This window comes from Neolamprologus multifasciatus, chromosome 16 (genome assembly GCF_963576455.1).
Source record: "Neolamprologus multifasciatus chromosome 16, fNeoMul1.2, whole genome shotgun sequence".
In the NCBI taxonomy this organism is placed as follows: domain Eukaryota; kingdom Metazoa; phylum Chordata; class Actinopteri; order Cichliformes; family Cichlidae; genus Neolamprologus; species Neolamprologus multifasciatus.
In genome coordinates this window covers 31,762,412-31,779,528 of record NC_140454.1, presented here as the reverse complement: position 1 = coordinate 31,779,528, position 17,117 = coordinate 31,762,412, and the positions used below count along the sequence as shown (strand labels likewise).

General features: G+C 41.1%; 1 protein-coding gene across 3 annotated transcripts in view; it reads right to left on the bottom strand.

Annotated features, from left to right (window-relative positions):
• The window catches only part of hdac4 (histone deacetylase 4), a 148,316-nt gene that overhangs the window by 81,230 nt on the left and 49,969 nt on the right, over positions 1 to 17,117 (bottom strand). For 2 of the 3 annotated variants that reach the window (XM_085135190.1, XM_085135189.1), the window contains exon 3: positions 2,713 to 2,775. The exons of the other annotated variant lie outside the window; for it this stretch is intronic. In XM_085135190.1, the coding sequence (XP_084991316.1) occupies positions 2,713 to 2,775 (63 nt within the window). The remainder of the gene's footprint in view (positions 1 to 2,712; positions 2,776 to 17,117) is intronic. 3 annotated transcript variants of the gene reach the window in all.

Sequence of the window (17,117 nt, the reverse complement as noted above, 5' to 3'; positions counted from 1 at the left end):
ACGCAGTGATGCGATTTTGTGTATAACACAGGTTTAACCCCCTTTGGTTCTATCCACCACATGAGAAAGGGGTCAGAGGTTAATCCCTGCTTGTCACTATTAGCAGAGAACACAGGCTACAGTGGAGCTCTAACACTTTCTACAAATCTCAGGCTTGCAGTACATTAATAAGTTTCACATTTACTTCCCCTTTCAGTTTGCTCACTCGCCCACACGTTCATATTCTTTCTGTTTCGCTCTCTCATTAGGGAGTCAGTTAAAGACTTGTAAATGTCAATATCATTAAGTACATTTCTCTCCATATTATAGAAACCAGCTCAACAAAGGCAGGCATCTAGCCCAAAGTTAACCGAGGAGTAGAGCAGGAGGGGATAAAGTGTGTTGGTCTAATGGGGTATAATTTTGTACATGCATTATATTATGCTCCAAGCTCCAATAAACGCATAATTACACCAAAGCTTTCGAGCAGACATCAAATTTTATGGAAGACTAAAACTTTCTAGATTTACAGCTTTGCTAAGAAACTCTAAAAACACTGTTTCAATTTCACTCATATACTTAAATGAAAACTAAAATGAAACTTGAAAGCCTCTGAGAGCCACTTGTTGTTTTGGGTTTTATTAAATACATGGATGTAGGCAGTCGGTTGAGTTGTTTTCGTGTCTCCTGGACTGACTCATTGCTGTCGAGATCAAAGCAGAGGCCTTACAATCCGGAGGATTCATGGTTCTTCTTGTCACTGAAGTTAGTCCTTTACAATCACTCTCGTGCTTTGTATTTGGCACCAGTAAGCTTTCCGCCTCAAAGTACTGCGGGATGGATACCAATCTAAAGATCACGAATGCCTAAAACGTCTGCACCATTGTCTATGTGCATGCGTCTGTCTGTGTGTTTATGCCATTACGTGGGTCACCACTGCAGGCAATGAAACATACTATTAGCAGACTACGGCTCCGAGCCTTGGCACCCATATCTGTGACATCACTGCTGCATCAGCATTTCGTCCTGCCACATGGGACAAACATACCGCTTGTGGGTTGATGACATGGCTTATGTGGCACGATCATCCTACGTTCCTGTCAACAAGAAGATGAAGTTCCAACCAAATTTGCTTGTGCCACGTGCACTTTCGCGTAAATGCACATGAAGTGACACACGCAGAGCGAATTCTAAACGGAGTCTGTCACTGAATAGCAAATTGTCATGTACTAAAAACAACACGCTACGTCAGCTAGTGGAAATGATTGCATGGCTGGGCCGAAATGATAAGTTCCCTCATAATCAGACACTGACAGGGTGTACTCTTAAGCCACATATTAGCAAGCAAGAGAAACCTGATCACCTCTGAGCATTAATGTTCTGTAATCACCTGTGGTGTACACGACCCAAGGACAAGACTGGATCAATTGCTCAGCTCTCAGTAAACACATGTAAGATGTACACCACTGAATTAATTGTACTGGATAACCTGTTCAACTGCTCATCATCCAAGTATCTAATCAGGTAATCACATGCCAGAAACTCAGCGCATGTGCACACGCAGACTGTCAACATGACCTGCTCAAGTTCAAACAGAGCAACAGAACAGAGCGGAGAAAAGTGATTGAATTTACTTTGAACGTGGCATGCTTGTTGGTGCCAGAAAAGCTGGTCTGAGTGTTTCAGAAACTGCTGATCTGCTGGGATTTTCACCACATAACCATCTCTACGATGATCCAACACAGAGAAAATATACATTTAGCAGCAGCTCTCTGGGTGAAAAAGCCCCGTTGAGATGAGGGGAGATTATCCAGACTGTTTTGAGCTAATAGGAAAGCAACACGATCTCAAATAACCAGTCGTTACAACCAAGATACGCAGAAGAGCATCTCTGAACACACAAAACGTCTAACCTTGAAGCAGATGCGCTGTAGCAGCAGAACACCACATCATGATGGTTTGAAAGAGGAGTGGAAGAAGCCATCTATGTCCACTGTGAGCGACCCTCTTTGAACAGAGGCGGTGGTTTACGGCACCAACTGTCTGTCATCTATAATCCAGTTTTGAGATCCCTTCCCAGACGCCTTAACGCCCACTCACACCCTGGACCATCTGACCTCAGAAAATCACATGATGGGGTGGGGCTTGGCTGACTGTGGCCTACACCCGTTTTCGCACCTTGGCTCATGTGATTAGGTAGAGGATTATCAGGGGGGGTCCATTGTCCCTCTTCGGGGGGGAATCTCCCACAGGTCTTAAATCTAGGACTCCACCATTTGACCTTAGAACTGAAGAAGCTTCTCGGATGAGAGGTGAAACATCTTCAAGCAACTTAAAGAAGTCCAGACGCTTTTCTTTGCAAGCTCCTTAGACTACGATGACCTGAATGACTGAGAACCTTCACAGACATACCACACCGTGTGCTTCTCCTGTCAACTAAGAACAGGAAACTGAGGCTAAGGTGGATCCAGCCCCCCTGGAACCAACAGTTTGGATGGTGGTGTAATGAATTTTGGGGATATTTTCCCTGCAAACTTTTTGGCCCCTTATTACCATTTGAGAGCTTGGTTTAAATGTCATCGACTACCCGAGTATCATTTCTGACCAACCTGTAAAAACCTGTAATAAAAATTTGTACGGTGAATCCAAACAATGACAAGACTGATCCAAGCCATCACCACCGATCCAAACACAGTTCACACACATGCAGTTACACAGACAAATAAGCCCTACCAACATGGTTGTGTGCCGTTGGTTTAATAAGTTCCAGAGGCTTCTCCGTGCTGGTTAATCCACCTGTCAGAGAGAAGGAAAAGTTGGGCTAAATATGGTCTTTAATGTGGCAACAAAATAACTTTAAAATAGAATTCAAAATTAATTCTCAATTTTGCATGGACTGTGCAGGATTGGATTAAGTTAAGTAGGATTAATTTCAGTCATCTTTGCAAGCCCTCATTAGTGAGAGTATTAATATTTATATTGGGATGCTTATGAAATTAGCATTAGTGAAATCTGAGTAGAAAAGTACTGAAGATGACTTAAAAGCATTCACAAGCACAATATCAAAGTCTCTTCTTAAATGGATCAGTCTTCAGGCTTTCTTAATCTGGCTTCACTGCTACAGATGTCTGCTCAAAAGGAGGCCTGCTGTACTTATGACTGTACTTATCAATATGTCAGGAGATTTTAACAATGTTTCCGGCTTCTTTTAGGAATCCAAACTGCATGATGTAGTACAGAAAGCTGGAAGTCCAGAACTAGACTTAAGCCTTGTCCATTACACATGTCCTCCATGCCAGGCCCCTGTCGTATGGTGGAGTGCATGTGTAATTATTAGCTGCATGTGATAATAAAACAATTAGCAAGTGATTCAGTCCTGGACTAGCCTTTAACAAAAATGTAATAAAAGAGAATTCAGTAATTTCCAAAACTCTACATTTTATTGGAAACTAATTGGAAGACAACAGCTGCTGAAACTGAGGACTGGATCTGTGCAACAGCTTTCAAAACACACGAGAGACGATGAAAGCATTTGAGATTTGAAAGGAAGATTTCCTGGTTTTTAAAGAGCTTTCCCCGCACATCCACTCTAGTCTGAATTTCAGCTGCTCAACAATTTACAGCTTACTTTGTTTCTAATTTACTTCTACTTCATAGTTTCAGGACATACTGAGGATGGTGGTCTAAAAGTTTTCAATGAGTAAGTTTTGCACCCAGAAACTTTCTTTTTGTGCTGTATCAGGTGTAGAATGAGGTTTGGTATTGTCTTGCTGAAACAATAAAATCCTCCCCAGAAAAGAGATTCATGGGTGTCAGTATATTTCTCCACAACCTTTATATAAATCATTAAGCATTAAAGGTGCCTTCGCAGATGTGTGAGTTCCTCATACCACATACACTAATGTAGCTCTAATATAATTTAGCTTTAATATCTTTTTCCCTCTTTAGCCTGGATAATTTAGCATTTTACATTAGATATAGTTTATTTACATTTTACACATATCCCTTTTTTTAAAAACACAGTTTTTTTTTCCTGTATTCCCATTCTTACCGCTGCTAACATATATTTCTAAATTGTATTTATTATCCACTTTTAAATTTTCTCATACGGCCTAAGACTTTGACCTACTATCAGGTGCTAAGACCTTAAAAAAAGAAGATTATACCATGTACTGTAGTGTGGTCAAAAAGTATGGGGATTTTTCTCGCAGTGTGTGGGAGTGGGGCTCTAGTATGCTGGGCTTATAATGAAATAGTGAAAGTGAAGCAGTGCCGACTCTCAGCTTTCACGTCAGTGTATGTAGTGAATTGTAAACCCTTTTGTTCACTGTTGTTAGAGGCAAGTTAAACATAAACTTATATCAAGCAAACGTCACATTTAATCTTCCATCATTCATAACAGCCCTCCAACATTTATCAACAGATATTCGAGCTCTTCTTCTGTGTACTGCAGCTTTGTTTTGTCCTAAGACTCTTGTTTAGCAAGTGATTCACAATATCAGTCACACTGGCATCAAGTGACAACAGTGTTATGTTTTATTTCATGACTAAGTTATACGAGTTCAGTACAGGGATGTGATCACCAACACTTACTGACTGTACAGGACACACAGAGTTATAATTAGCCTGCTGGACTGAATTTTAAGAAGGCAGCTAATATACATTTTAGAGCGTTTCCAAGGTTACCTCAATGAAGAAATTTCAGCTTTTGGGCGACGCCGTCAAACGGCAAACAGTTTATGCTTGCTTTTGCAAACTGTCACTCTGGTGCTCCGTGGTCTTGAATTCAAGCTCTTGTGCTGAAAACAACCTTGCTGCCATATTTCTACTCAGCTTCGTTCAGCCTACATTAGTTTATCTTTAAGACTGGCAGCTGGTATTCATGGTGGGGTCAGTAATCCTGCAATTATCACCACTTTTGGGAAGCAAACTCTTAGAATGTAGTAAATGTCTAACTTTGTCTATGCTCAGTGGGTGCGAGCACAAACACAGCAGGCTGTCAGAGTTAAAAATGTGTGCCAGACGAGCAAAAAACGACAACAACTGATATAAAATCGACAATGCTTAGCAAATTTGAAAAGCAAATAGTAAGTGTGAATGGAAATCACAATATCAAAAAAAATGTTCATCGTTTTCTTGAATCATTGGAGACAGACATGCGGAAAGAAAAGAGAAAGTGTGGAAGAAAAGGAAAATGTGAAAGGAGACCATGTGCTGTGGCCACATGATCGAGCAGCAGTACATGACATACCCACAACTACTATGGATTTTGTTTTTCTGGGTTGCTAGGCACTATTTTGAGCCTAAGCAGACTGTCCTATGACTAATACATGATGAAGGGAAGGGCTGAATTAAATATTCATATCGCACATACAAACACAGTAAATGCATTTCTTGAATTCCTGGGCAACGCCGGCTTCCTTTGTGTGTTTAACAGAACATATTGAAAAAGAAAAGACACAAAACTAAAGAGAAGAGAAGCTTTGAATAGACAGAGTGTTATAGGAAAGCTGTGCGTGCACACATGTGTGTGCGCTTGTGCGCGCATGTCAGTAGGATGGCAGTGGCAGATGGCAGAAAGATGACACCAGAGCTTGATGGGCAAGAGACAGGCCACACTTAAACGCACACAAAGGACGATTTGAACGTGTGAGGGGCTGTTATACATCTTCCCTCTGTTACGCTAAATTCCATCACCTCATTTTAACCTCTTCGCCTTTGGCCTCATGGAAACTCTGTGTATGACTTTCTCTTTAATATATGCAGAGATGTGTATAACAGCCTGATTTTAGCCTGAAAAAGAAGTCACGGGGTGGTGCTTTAAGATCGGCAGACAAAGTGGGAGCTGTGCATGACGGTTAAGGTCTACTTTTACCTGGTATAGGGTGTCGTAATGGGGGGAAATCTATGCTGCAAGATTTTATGACTCTTTATCTGCCACAACGATCGGCAACACGAATGCTGTTTACCTTCAGTTTTTATTGTGTCTTGGTCAGAGCAGTTTTACAAAAGTCGATTTTTATGTGTGACTGGAGGAAGTGACTTAAAAAGGAAGACAAATATAAGGCTCAGAAATGTGTGTAATTATCCGCATGTGCAGAGGAAATGTATTTGTGGAAACCAACCAGCTTCATTGGGTTGTCGACTGTGACCGGTGTGACCTCTTAACGCCTGAGCGGGAAAACGGGTCAAGAGCTTTCTGCCATAACACGCAGTGATGAGAGAAGGTCTCCATGGGAACCAGAACAAACAAATAGGCAGAAAGAGAGAACATGTTGTTTTAAACCTAGTGTTTGCAATACTCATGGCACTACCCTTAAATAGCCTGAGTATCTCGGCTCAACAAGCGGTCACAGTGCTTGTTGTTAATGCATTTTCCAGCACATAAACAGTCCCAGAACAACAGATGACATAGTGTTGTGCAGAAACTGATAAAAGCCCAAAGTAAACATGACATAGGAACACTTGAGGAAGTTTAGTATTGTTAATGAGATTATAGGATGGAACAAAAAAACAGCAGTAACTAAATCTTCATTTGAGTCATCTCCCATTCTTTACATTCTTATTTAGGTTTTGCGTGTCAAATTATATTGTTCATTTTCTTAGAACAGGCACATCCACGAAGCACAGGTAAACACCTGGTGTTTCTGGGAAAATGTGTGACAGCAATGATGTTGCCAAAGTTTAATTTTCTTACAATTATGATTAAAAAAATAAAATAAAAACATATCGACAAGTCACAGGATTACACATGTGGGGATAAACTCAACCGATGAATTGAGGTTGGATTGTTGATATGACGAAACAGGCTACTTGAGGGCATTTCCTGTTATCGGGAAATTATCAGTAAATCAAAATAATCACCAAACAGACTGACAATAAACCTCAGATCTTAACTCGGTAATCTGACTGAATCGCCATTATATCGGTTTATAGCTTTCATTGTTTAAAAGGCCATTAGCAAGTCCAGTTTTTCCTTTTGTATCAAGCATACAGGATTATTAGGCCTGCATAACATTACATTACATTAAAGCACTGATTGGTAGCAAGAAGATAAAAGAGATTAATTTCATGTGCCGAGCAAAGCATACAGAACTATGTTTTAGTGTCATGTTAGATAGATGCTGCATACGCACATTCAAAGAGCTCCTTCATCTGACCATGTATTCTAGATATGCTTTCAAATTCTGTCTTGACCTCTGATGTCCCTTAGACACAAAAATAGGAAAGCCAGTGTTCTAGCTAACCAGGTCCAATATGTCCTACTTTGCTCCTGATTTACTTTCTCCTAAGTCCAGCATTAATCAATCGAGTACCTATATCGAGTCCATTGGAGAAGATACCACGTGCTAGGGCTGCAGGATTTTGCATAAAATGAGAATCGCGATTTTTTTGCTTAGAATTGAGATCACGATTCTCTCACGATTTTCTTTTCCGGTGTAAATGTTTATTGCGCTTATTAACTGCACATCAACTTCGTAACAGTTGAGGCTGAAGATAAAAACAATAAATAAGCATAAAAACAACAAATGTCTCACATTTTGTCGTTGCCGCAAAATGTTGTACTGCTTGAAATTCCGTCTCCACCGTTGCTCATTCGTGAGCTTTCTTAAATACAGCGCCCCCTGCTGGTAAACCTTATTACATGAACACCTACATATCACCACAGGCACTGCGTGTATAGAGCAGGTAGTGCAACAATAGAAAAATAGTTGCGGGACGGCACTGTGTAGCGTTTGTCTAGGGTGTTGATAATTTTCCTAAATCCCTGGTTTTGCACAGTGTTGATGGAGCCATATCTTTGGTCAGGTGATAAGTAATAGCCTCCGTAATTTCTTTGTGCCTGCGGGAGTTCGACGTGTATAGGGAAGCGCTGTATGAGGTTCCCGTTATTGATGTTTGGGTGGTTGACCGGGACGGATTTTCTCCTGTCACTTTCTCGTCATCCCTGACGTGCTCGCCGTTGTTTTTTCCCTGCCAATTTTAGCAGCCAGCTTCTGTATCCCGTGGTATAAGGCTCCGCCCTTGTCATTTGTTGAGCAGGAAGAGTGAGCGCTTGTTTTCATGCAGATTACGTCCTGGATCAAAATGCGGTACAATCGTCATCGTCTTTTTTTTTTTTTTAAATCGTTGTCATTTGGAAATGAGATCGCACATAAGTATGAATTGAGATCGCGATTTTCTAACGATTAATCGTGCAGCTCTACCACGTGCTACCTGCAAAATTGCCTGCAAAGCCCTTTGATTCATTTTAAGGAGGGCACTTATCCATACTGTCCAAATAACGCATCAGTTGTGAGTTTTATTGAACAGTTGTCCTCTCTACAGTACAACTGTTATCTGCATTTACGATGGTGAAAAGAGCTAAAGTTCAAGAGAGACGAGGCAAAGAGCTTCACCACCACTCACAGCTCATTCTGTGGTCCGAGCTCTGGCTCAGCTGCTGAACAAATGGGAAGAGGAGCACTCGAAGCGGCTTAATTATTTATTTTGTTATGACACATTTTGTATCACCAGTATTTAGAGGATGTGCTTGTTGTGCAGCATAATGCACAAAGCGTTATTAAAGTAAGTAATGTCCTGCGGGGTGTTAATGCTGTGCATAAGTTATATGTGTTATGTGTATGTAATGGCTATTTTAATGTGCTGACCTGTGACCTTTGCTGTATGCATACCTCCTAGCAAAGACTGACCATACTCCTCAGAGACAAGTAGGAATGTAAAAATAAATCTGACATAAAATTTAAAAAATACATGTGTGCCCGTAAGCTCAGGCAGGAAAATGATCCGCTCTCTTTCCTTATGTCATATTCCTAACAGCCTTCCTTGTGGACAGACATACGTGATCGCCACATGGAAAAGGAAGAGGAGGAGTGCCAAGTTACCGATGGCTGGCAGAACGACAAGTTGGCTCCGAGGCCAACAGGAAGCAGGAGTGCCTGGTTCAGTGGATACACACCCGGTGTACTAAGCTAAGGGGAGAGCCCTTCCACAGCGTAATAAGAGACGCACAAAGAATACATGAACATTCATAAGAACACATAAGACAATGTGATGACATTTACACACCCAGCTCGCACACACCTTTCCTCCCGCTAGACCGAAGGTGTCAAAACTGCCTCGTTCAGGGCCGCTTCTCTGCACCATTACCATACACGCCAACCTGTCTAGTCCACTACAACTCAGTCTGGTGTATTCTGAGCCCTGCCACCCTCTACTCTGCCAACTATGCCATTCTGTCTGCCGAGGCTCCACCAAAACTGCCCTTCTGCTACAACCAAACTCCGAGCCAGTCCGAGAGGGTGCCAGCAACGCCAACCTGTCATCGCCACTCTAAACCGCAAGATAATCTGCTGGGAAGCCAACATATGAGGAGACTCAATCCAAAATGAGATCTCAATCATGTGACTGAAAAAATGACTTTCCATGGAAACTTGCAGTTTCTGTATTTGGTAAGGAAGCTTCTTTTCTTTCCCCTTTCCTTGACATCAGATTTATTTTGGAGATTAGCTTATAGTGTATGTGAAGCAGTCTCCAGCTAAAGGGTTTTATCTGCTGTTTGCTCATACTGTCTAAAATGACCTGTATAATTAAAGAGTCACAGGACAGGTCAAACCAACATGAAGTCACCAGCTGTAGAATCAGCCACTTCTGTGTGGAAAAACATCCTGCTCCTCACATACAGGGTCTTGAATAATCAGGCCCCATCTTATCTTAATGACCTTGTAGTACCATATCACCCTATTAGAGCACTTCGCTCTCGCTCTGCAGGCCTACTTGTTGTTCCTAGAGTATTTAAAAGTAGAATGGGAGGCAGAGCCTTCAGTTTTCAGGCCCCTCTTCTGTGGAACCAGCTTCCAGTTTGGATTCAGGAGACAGACACTATCTCTACTTTTAAGATTAGGCTTCAAACTTTCCTTTTTGCTAAAGCATATAGTTAGGGCTGGACCAGGTGACCCTGAATCCTCCCTTAGTTATGCTGCAATAGACGAAGGCTGCCGGGGGATTCCCATGATGCACTGGGTGTTTCGTCTTCACTCACTACGTGTTCATACACCTCTCTTTATCCAGTCATCAGTTATTAGTAATATCTGGCTCTCTTCCACAGCGTGTCTTTTGTCCCGTCTCCGTCCCATCACCACCAACCGGTCGCAGTAGATGGGCGTCTCTCCCTGACCCCATTTCTGCCAAGGTTTAGCCTCAATAAGATATTATTACCACTGAAGACTATATCATCTAAGATAAAGAGAAAAATTGTGTACAAATATGTCATATTCTAATAAAAGTTCAACAGTTCCAACAATCACAGTCTATAAATTAAAGTCGCACAGATTAATCACTCACACTGATGCAGACTTCAACAAATCAACAAACCTACTGGAACTTTCTAAAGACTGACCTCTACATTATTCATTCATGCTTTAATAATTAGCAATGCACAGAACAGCAAATCCTTGTATTGCCTGTTGAATCCATCTATGTGCAGGCTAAACCCATGAAAAACTTCTCACCACTGCAATGCTGCAAACCACTTGTTGGTGTTGTGGCCATGTTTACCAACTACTCAGCCTTCCTTTGGGCATTTTAAACCTACGAGACACACCACAGACTTTGACTTTATTTTTACTGCTGAGCCTTTTTACATTTGTCTGACTGCACTCACATGTGTGTACTGTTTGTGTACACATACATTTGTGTGGCTTGGCTGCTATTAAACAACATAATTTAGGTATTTATAGTACACACAATATGCATTTATGTGTATGTACTACAATCATGTTAAGACTTAAATACTAGTTTCTAAGGCCAAAGTATATTTACTTGTTAAACAGAAGAATAACAGAGCTTTTGATGTTTATATACAATAAAGAGTTAAAAAAGCTTATTTTCATCATTGTTTTGTCCAAGTAGGCTGCTTTAATTAAGAAGCAGTTTTTGCACAGAGGAATAGCCAAACGCTTGTCCTAATATTTGTTTTAAAAAACGTATATAGTTTTACTATGATGTACTATATACTCCTATTTTCATTGCAACTGTCAAGCTGTCAACTGCCTTAAAACCTCCACAGAAACAAAGCCAGCTTCTCAAATTCATTAACAGGAAAACAGATTTGTGGTAAAATGCAGCAGCGTCACAGCTGAAACCACAGAAAGAAGTGATCTGTGTATGTGTGCGAGGCTTGCTTTTCTGTAAAGATGCTGCCCGGAAAAGAGGTTAATTACTACACATGTTTTTGTGCCATCGGTGACACTCGGGCCCATGTTTCTCATTAAATTTTAGGTGTAACTCATCACAAAGACTCAGTGCTCAGTGAAACAAGGGCTGTGTACACATTTAACCAGGAGCACGCGTGAGCATCCAGATATCCTCGATAGGATATTTGTAGCTAAAAAAGTAACAATTCGGATTTTAGGTCAAACGGTCTGGTCCAATCTACCACTGTGTCTCACTCACACACACACCAACTATCCACAAACAGAGTCCATGTGGGCTGACAGCATGCAGGCAACATGAAGTAAGTCCACTGAGAGACAGCAGATTGTGCGCATGTTCGAGAAAGGCCTGAAAGAGGAATTTAAAAAAAGAGAGAGTGACATCTGTCCAGGATTGAAGGGGTCACTGGGAAGAGAGAAGGACCTTTGTGTTTGTAAGAGCATTACAACATGTGCACGTCACTCAGCAGAGTCCACGTTAGTTTATAAAGATTGTAAAAAAATACAGATGTGGAGGAAAGAGTGTGGACTCCAAGTAAAAAGAAGTGAATACAGTCCCACAGACACATAAAAAAGTGTTAATACGTGTTTTTCTTTCATTAATAGTCTGAATTCATCTTATACTCTGCATTATACTGCGATCAGTCCATTCACTATCTGAAACTTTAAGTGTTGTTTTGCTGGCTTGCTGCTCCTCACGAGCAGAAAATCTAAACTAGGTGGGGCTTCTGTGAGCTTTGCAGTCCGAGCTGCTCCCGAGTTTACCTTATTAAGACTTTCCTCTCTCGCTGACATCATACAGACCCCGAGATTGTTTCTGACAGATTTTTCCCAGAGTGCTTGTTCATATTTAATATGAATGATAATTTCAAACACAGCAACAAATTGTTGTAGTTTTCAACTTGATGTGTCTCTTCTGCAGAAGACATCAAGCCAGACTTTTAGCTTGTCTTGGTCTGCGGCCTCACAGTGTGTCCCCGTGCAGGATTTTGATTCTGATGTGATTGTCTTCTTTGAGTCTAAAATTTCTACAATTTACAACCTGGTCTTAAGACACTCAGTCTTTCCTGAGTGTCTTAGGAGTCCTTGTGGGGTCTTTAAACATGTCTAGCAGAGTCGATCTTTGAAACCTTCACTTCCTCCTTCTGTCAGACTTGTTCTGTGCTGAATGGCTCTCTTTGAATTTCCCAATTTCTCCTCACTCCAGTTCTATCCACTTTGGAAACTTGATAACTTTGTATATTCACCTCCTGCTTTGTGAACATCAACATTTCTTTTTTCTGTTTTGGGTATGATGCTTTAACAGTGACAGCTCAAACCTCTGCTGAAATATTTACACTGTGTGTAAACTTGAAGATAATTTTTGAAATTATTTTATCCTCCTCTGTCTGACAGGAAATAAAGAAATAAGGAAACGTATAAAATATCCACTTTAACTAAAAAAAAATGTAAATATTGAAAATGGAAAAAAAAAAAAAAAAAAAAAAAAAATATATATATATATATATATATATATATATATATATATATATATATATATATATATATATATATATATATATATATATATATATATATATATATATATACACTGCTGTTATAGTGTGCTATCATCAGGGAGGCTATATCATTCACTTCAATTCCACTTTATTTATACTGCGCCAAATCACAACAACAGTCACCTCGAGACACTTTTACATTGTAACACAGACCCTACATCAAGGGGCGGCCATCTGCCTCGACCAGTTGGAGTAAGGAGAGGAAGATGAGACAAAAGACGCTGTTGAAGAGAACCAGAGATTAAAAACAAGTATGATTCAACGCAGAGAGGTCTATTAACACATGAGTGAGAAAGGTGACTGGAAAATGCATCATGGGAGTCCCCCAGCAGCCTACATCTATTGCAGCATAACTAAGGGAGGATTCAGGGTCACCTGGTCCAGCCCTAACTATATGCTTTAGCAAAAAGGAAAGTTTTAAGCCTAATCTTAAAAGTAGAGATAGTGTCTGTCTCCTGAATCCAAACTGGAAGCTGGTTCCACAGAAGAGGGGCCTGAAAACTGAAGGCTCTGCCTCCCATTCTACTTTTAAATACTCTAGGAACAACAAGTAGGCCTGCAGAGCGAGAGCGAAGTGCTCTAATAGGGTGATATGGTACTATATTAAGATAATATGGGGTCTGATTATGCAAGACCCTGTAATGTGAGAAGCAGGATTTTAAATTCAACTCTGGATTTAACAGGAAGCCAATGAAGAGAAGCCAATACAGGAGAAATCTGCTCTCTTCCTAGTCCCTGTCAGGACTATGACTGCAGCATTTTGGATCAGCTGAAAGTTTTGCAGGGAGTTTTTAGGACACTCTGATAATAATGAATTACAGTCATCCAGCCAAGAAGTAATAAATGCATGAACTAGCTTTTCAGCGTCACTCTGAGACAGGATATTTCTAACTTTAGAGATGTTGCGTCATTACCATGTGTGCTCCAAGCTGCACCAACAAGAAAGAAGGCAAACCTCGCTGATATTTGTCTAAAATGTTATAACCAGCTTTGTGGCGATTCCACTTGACTTCAAAACACTTTATTAGCCTTGAGAGCCACGAAGGACTAAGAGCAAGAAACTCAAAGGCTGTAACACTGAGAGAAATCCCAAGGTTTCATCACAACTCTACACAGTACCATGTTTACCCTCCAACCTCAACTCATTTGTCATACCATTCTATTGTGAAAGGGACAAATGACTTTTTCTTACGATAAGGACAATAGAGGCTTGATAAGTTCTCCTACGCTGAAAGCAGACACCATTAGTTTAAAATGCAGGACTGAAGCCACCATGATGAAGACAAAAGAGTGAGACGAACAGAGGCCCGCCATGACAAGCTAGCTACACCAGCAGGCTGTAAACCACTGGAGTTAATTGCACCTTTTGTGTATCAGAGTTTGTTTTTACAAGAACTGTATTCACTGTGTGTGTTGATGCCGGGAATATGGGTGTGATTCTCAGCATGTAAAATCATGTTGACTCCTGTTGATTTTGTGTGTGTGCTGCTGAGACCTGTTATTAGTCTCTCTATAGGCTGTGTGTTTGCATATGTAGATATAGTGAAAGTCAATAGCATGCCCCTGATTCTCTTTACATTATGTTAATAGGTAAACTTAAAACAAACCCAATGTTTAACGCTGGTTAAAAAGCTGGAGGGGATTTTTTTCCCCTATCCTGTATCATCATTTACATTTTTAGGCCTATAATAACCCACAAGCTACTGAACCTGGAAACATCCAGGACATCTGGACAGCCAAAATTCTACCCTGCTGCAGTTTTTACCTAATGTGGTATCACAGATACTGCATTCACAGTAGACTTTGGATGATTTTTATTTGTCTCAGCACTACAATCTCAGCTCACAGTTAGAAACTAAGACCTTAGGCCTGATTTAGACCTCTGTGGGGAATCTTTGTAGAGCCTACGACGTAAGCAGCACAAGAGGCTGACGCTGTTGCCAACATTAATGTTTGTGCTGGTGAATTATGTGTTAATTACTGCGTGGTCACGTCGCAGTGTTTTATGTACAGTGTCAGTCGAGACAAACAAATCAACGCTAGGACTTCTTTCCTTCCCGACTGCCTGCTCTTTGTTGCGGTCAGTTTTTATGTTTGCACATTCCCTCAAGTCCATTCCAACAGTTTCCCCCAGGAATTTGCTGACATTTGTGAGTCCTTACATTGATGCTTTGACTATTATTCATCATACTGAGGCTATGATTGTTGTTCTCTCAGTGATATATTGAAAAACTGTGGCACAAACGTATCCTCAGCCCTCAGCCTCAACACCGGCTCTCCACAAGGCTGTGTACTGAGTCCCCTACTGTACACTCTGTACACACATGACTGTGTTAGTTCCCACCCAGACAACACAGTCATCAAGTTTGCAGATGATACCACCGTGGTGGGGCTCATCTCTGGGGGAGATGAGACGGCGTACAGAGCTGAAGTTCAGAGGCTGTCAGATTGGTGTGTAGATAACAACCTGGACCTTAATACCACCAAGACAAAAGAACTGGTAGTTGACTTCAGAAGGAGGAAGTCCGAGCTGCAGCCTGTCAGCATCAACGGGGAGTGCGTGGAAAGGGTCTCCAGTTTCAAGTTTCTGGGAGTGCACATAGACACAGACCTCCAATGGAGCTCTAACACCTCTGCGGTCTTAAAGAAGGCCCAACAGCGTCTCCACTTTCTGAGAATCCTCAGAAAAATGGACCTGAAGAAGGAGCTGCTGACCGTCTTCTACCGCTGCTCCATTGAAAGTGTGCTGACATATTGCATCGGTGTGTGGTTCTCCAGCTGCACCACAGCACACAGAAAGGCACTCCAGAGGGTCATCAATATGGCCCAAAAATCATTGGACATCCTCTTCCCTCCCTGAAGGACCTGCACAGCACTCGCTGTCTCAAGAGGGCCCGCAGCATCCTACGGGACTGCACACACCCAGGACACCGGGTGTTTAAGCTGCTGCCGTCCGGCAGGAGGTTCAGGCTGCTGAGGTCCCGAACAAATAGACTTAAGGACAGCTTTTACAACAGGGCAACAGCCCTGATCAATGCAAATAGCTGACCTGATTGGCTACCTCCCTGGACTTTTTTAGGGGGGAGGTAACAATGTTTAAAACAACAATAACAATAATAATATTTATATTTATAACAAGGTGCAATAATAATTAATGTGCAATAATAACAGTGTGCAATACAAACACACTTATTCTTCTTTTGTTATTACTAAGTTATTATACTGTGTTGTGTTGTTTGTGTTGCGTTGTGATGTGTCATATCGTGTCGTGTTGTGTTATATGTAGTGCCGACGTAGGACAGTTTTCCAATTTCATTGTACTATTGTACTATGTATGACTGTGCAGTGACAATAAAGAGTTATCTTATCCGGAAATGCACATGAGGAATGAATTGTACTCAACAGGCCAATCAGCAGGTTGTGATGTGAAGCTCCACTTACGGGGCCGTGCACGTCAGGTTACAGCTCAGGGTTTCAGAGGGGATTTGTGCTCATTTCATAGCTATGGCGTAAAACACACATTCTCACATCTGGGTTTAATGATTCGAACTTTGATGCTTCTCACATATTGTAAATTACTATATTAATCAGACCTCCAGATGCCTGAAGTCAAATTTAATTATAAAATGACTGCTAAAAACAATATAATGAGCAAAAAAGGAGTCTAGAAGACTCGGTCGGATGAGAAACCTTGGTGATTACGCCTTAATAAATCAAACAACCACAAACTTTGTACAAAACATTTGAAACCCAATCCAGAATGACCCAAAGAGATGCTAACAAGGGGGGGTGGGGGGGGGGGGTCATCTGCTAAATAGGACAAGAGTTTAAAAAAAAAACCTTTAAAATGTAATTTGATTAAAAACATTTAAATTCATTTACGTTGTAGTTCCATTTGAGGGCAAGTTAAAGCAAAAGTAACAATATTATCAACTTTCATATCCACCAACAAATCCTTTTAACACTTTCACCATAAAAGCAATAAAACTACAATTTAAGAAAGGCTTTAAAAGGGAAAGGAGAGTGAGACGGTGAAAGGAAGAGCAGTAAAGCACACAGGGATGGAGCGAGGTATCCCACTGTCCCATAGCCTCAGGTGCTGTTGGCAACAGCGTAGGGTTATAAGTAGGGATGGGTATCGTTTAGGTTTTATCCGATACCGGTGCCAAACCGGTACTTTTGAAACGGTGCCGGTGCTTAAACGGTGCTCGAACCGGTGCTCGAACCGGTGCTTAAAGAATGGAGAACACAAAATTGATCCTAAAACCTCTCATGTTCAGCTGTTTTTTGTAAAAAGATAACAATGTTAGCCTTTTCTGCAGCTATAGGGCATATATGGTATCACTCTTGGCTGGAAGCAGCTTAA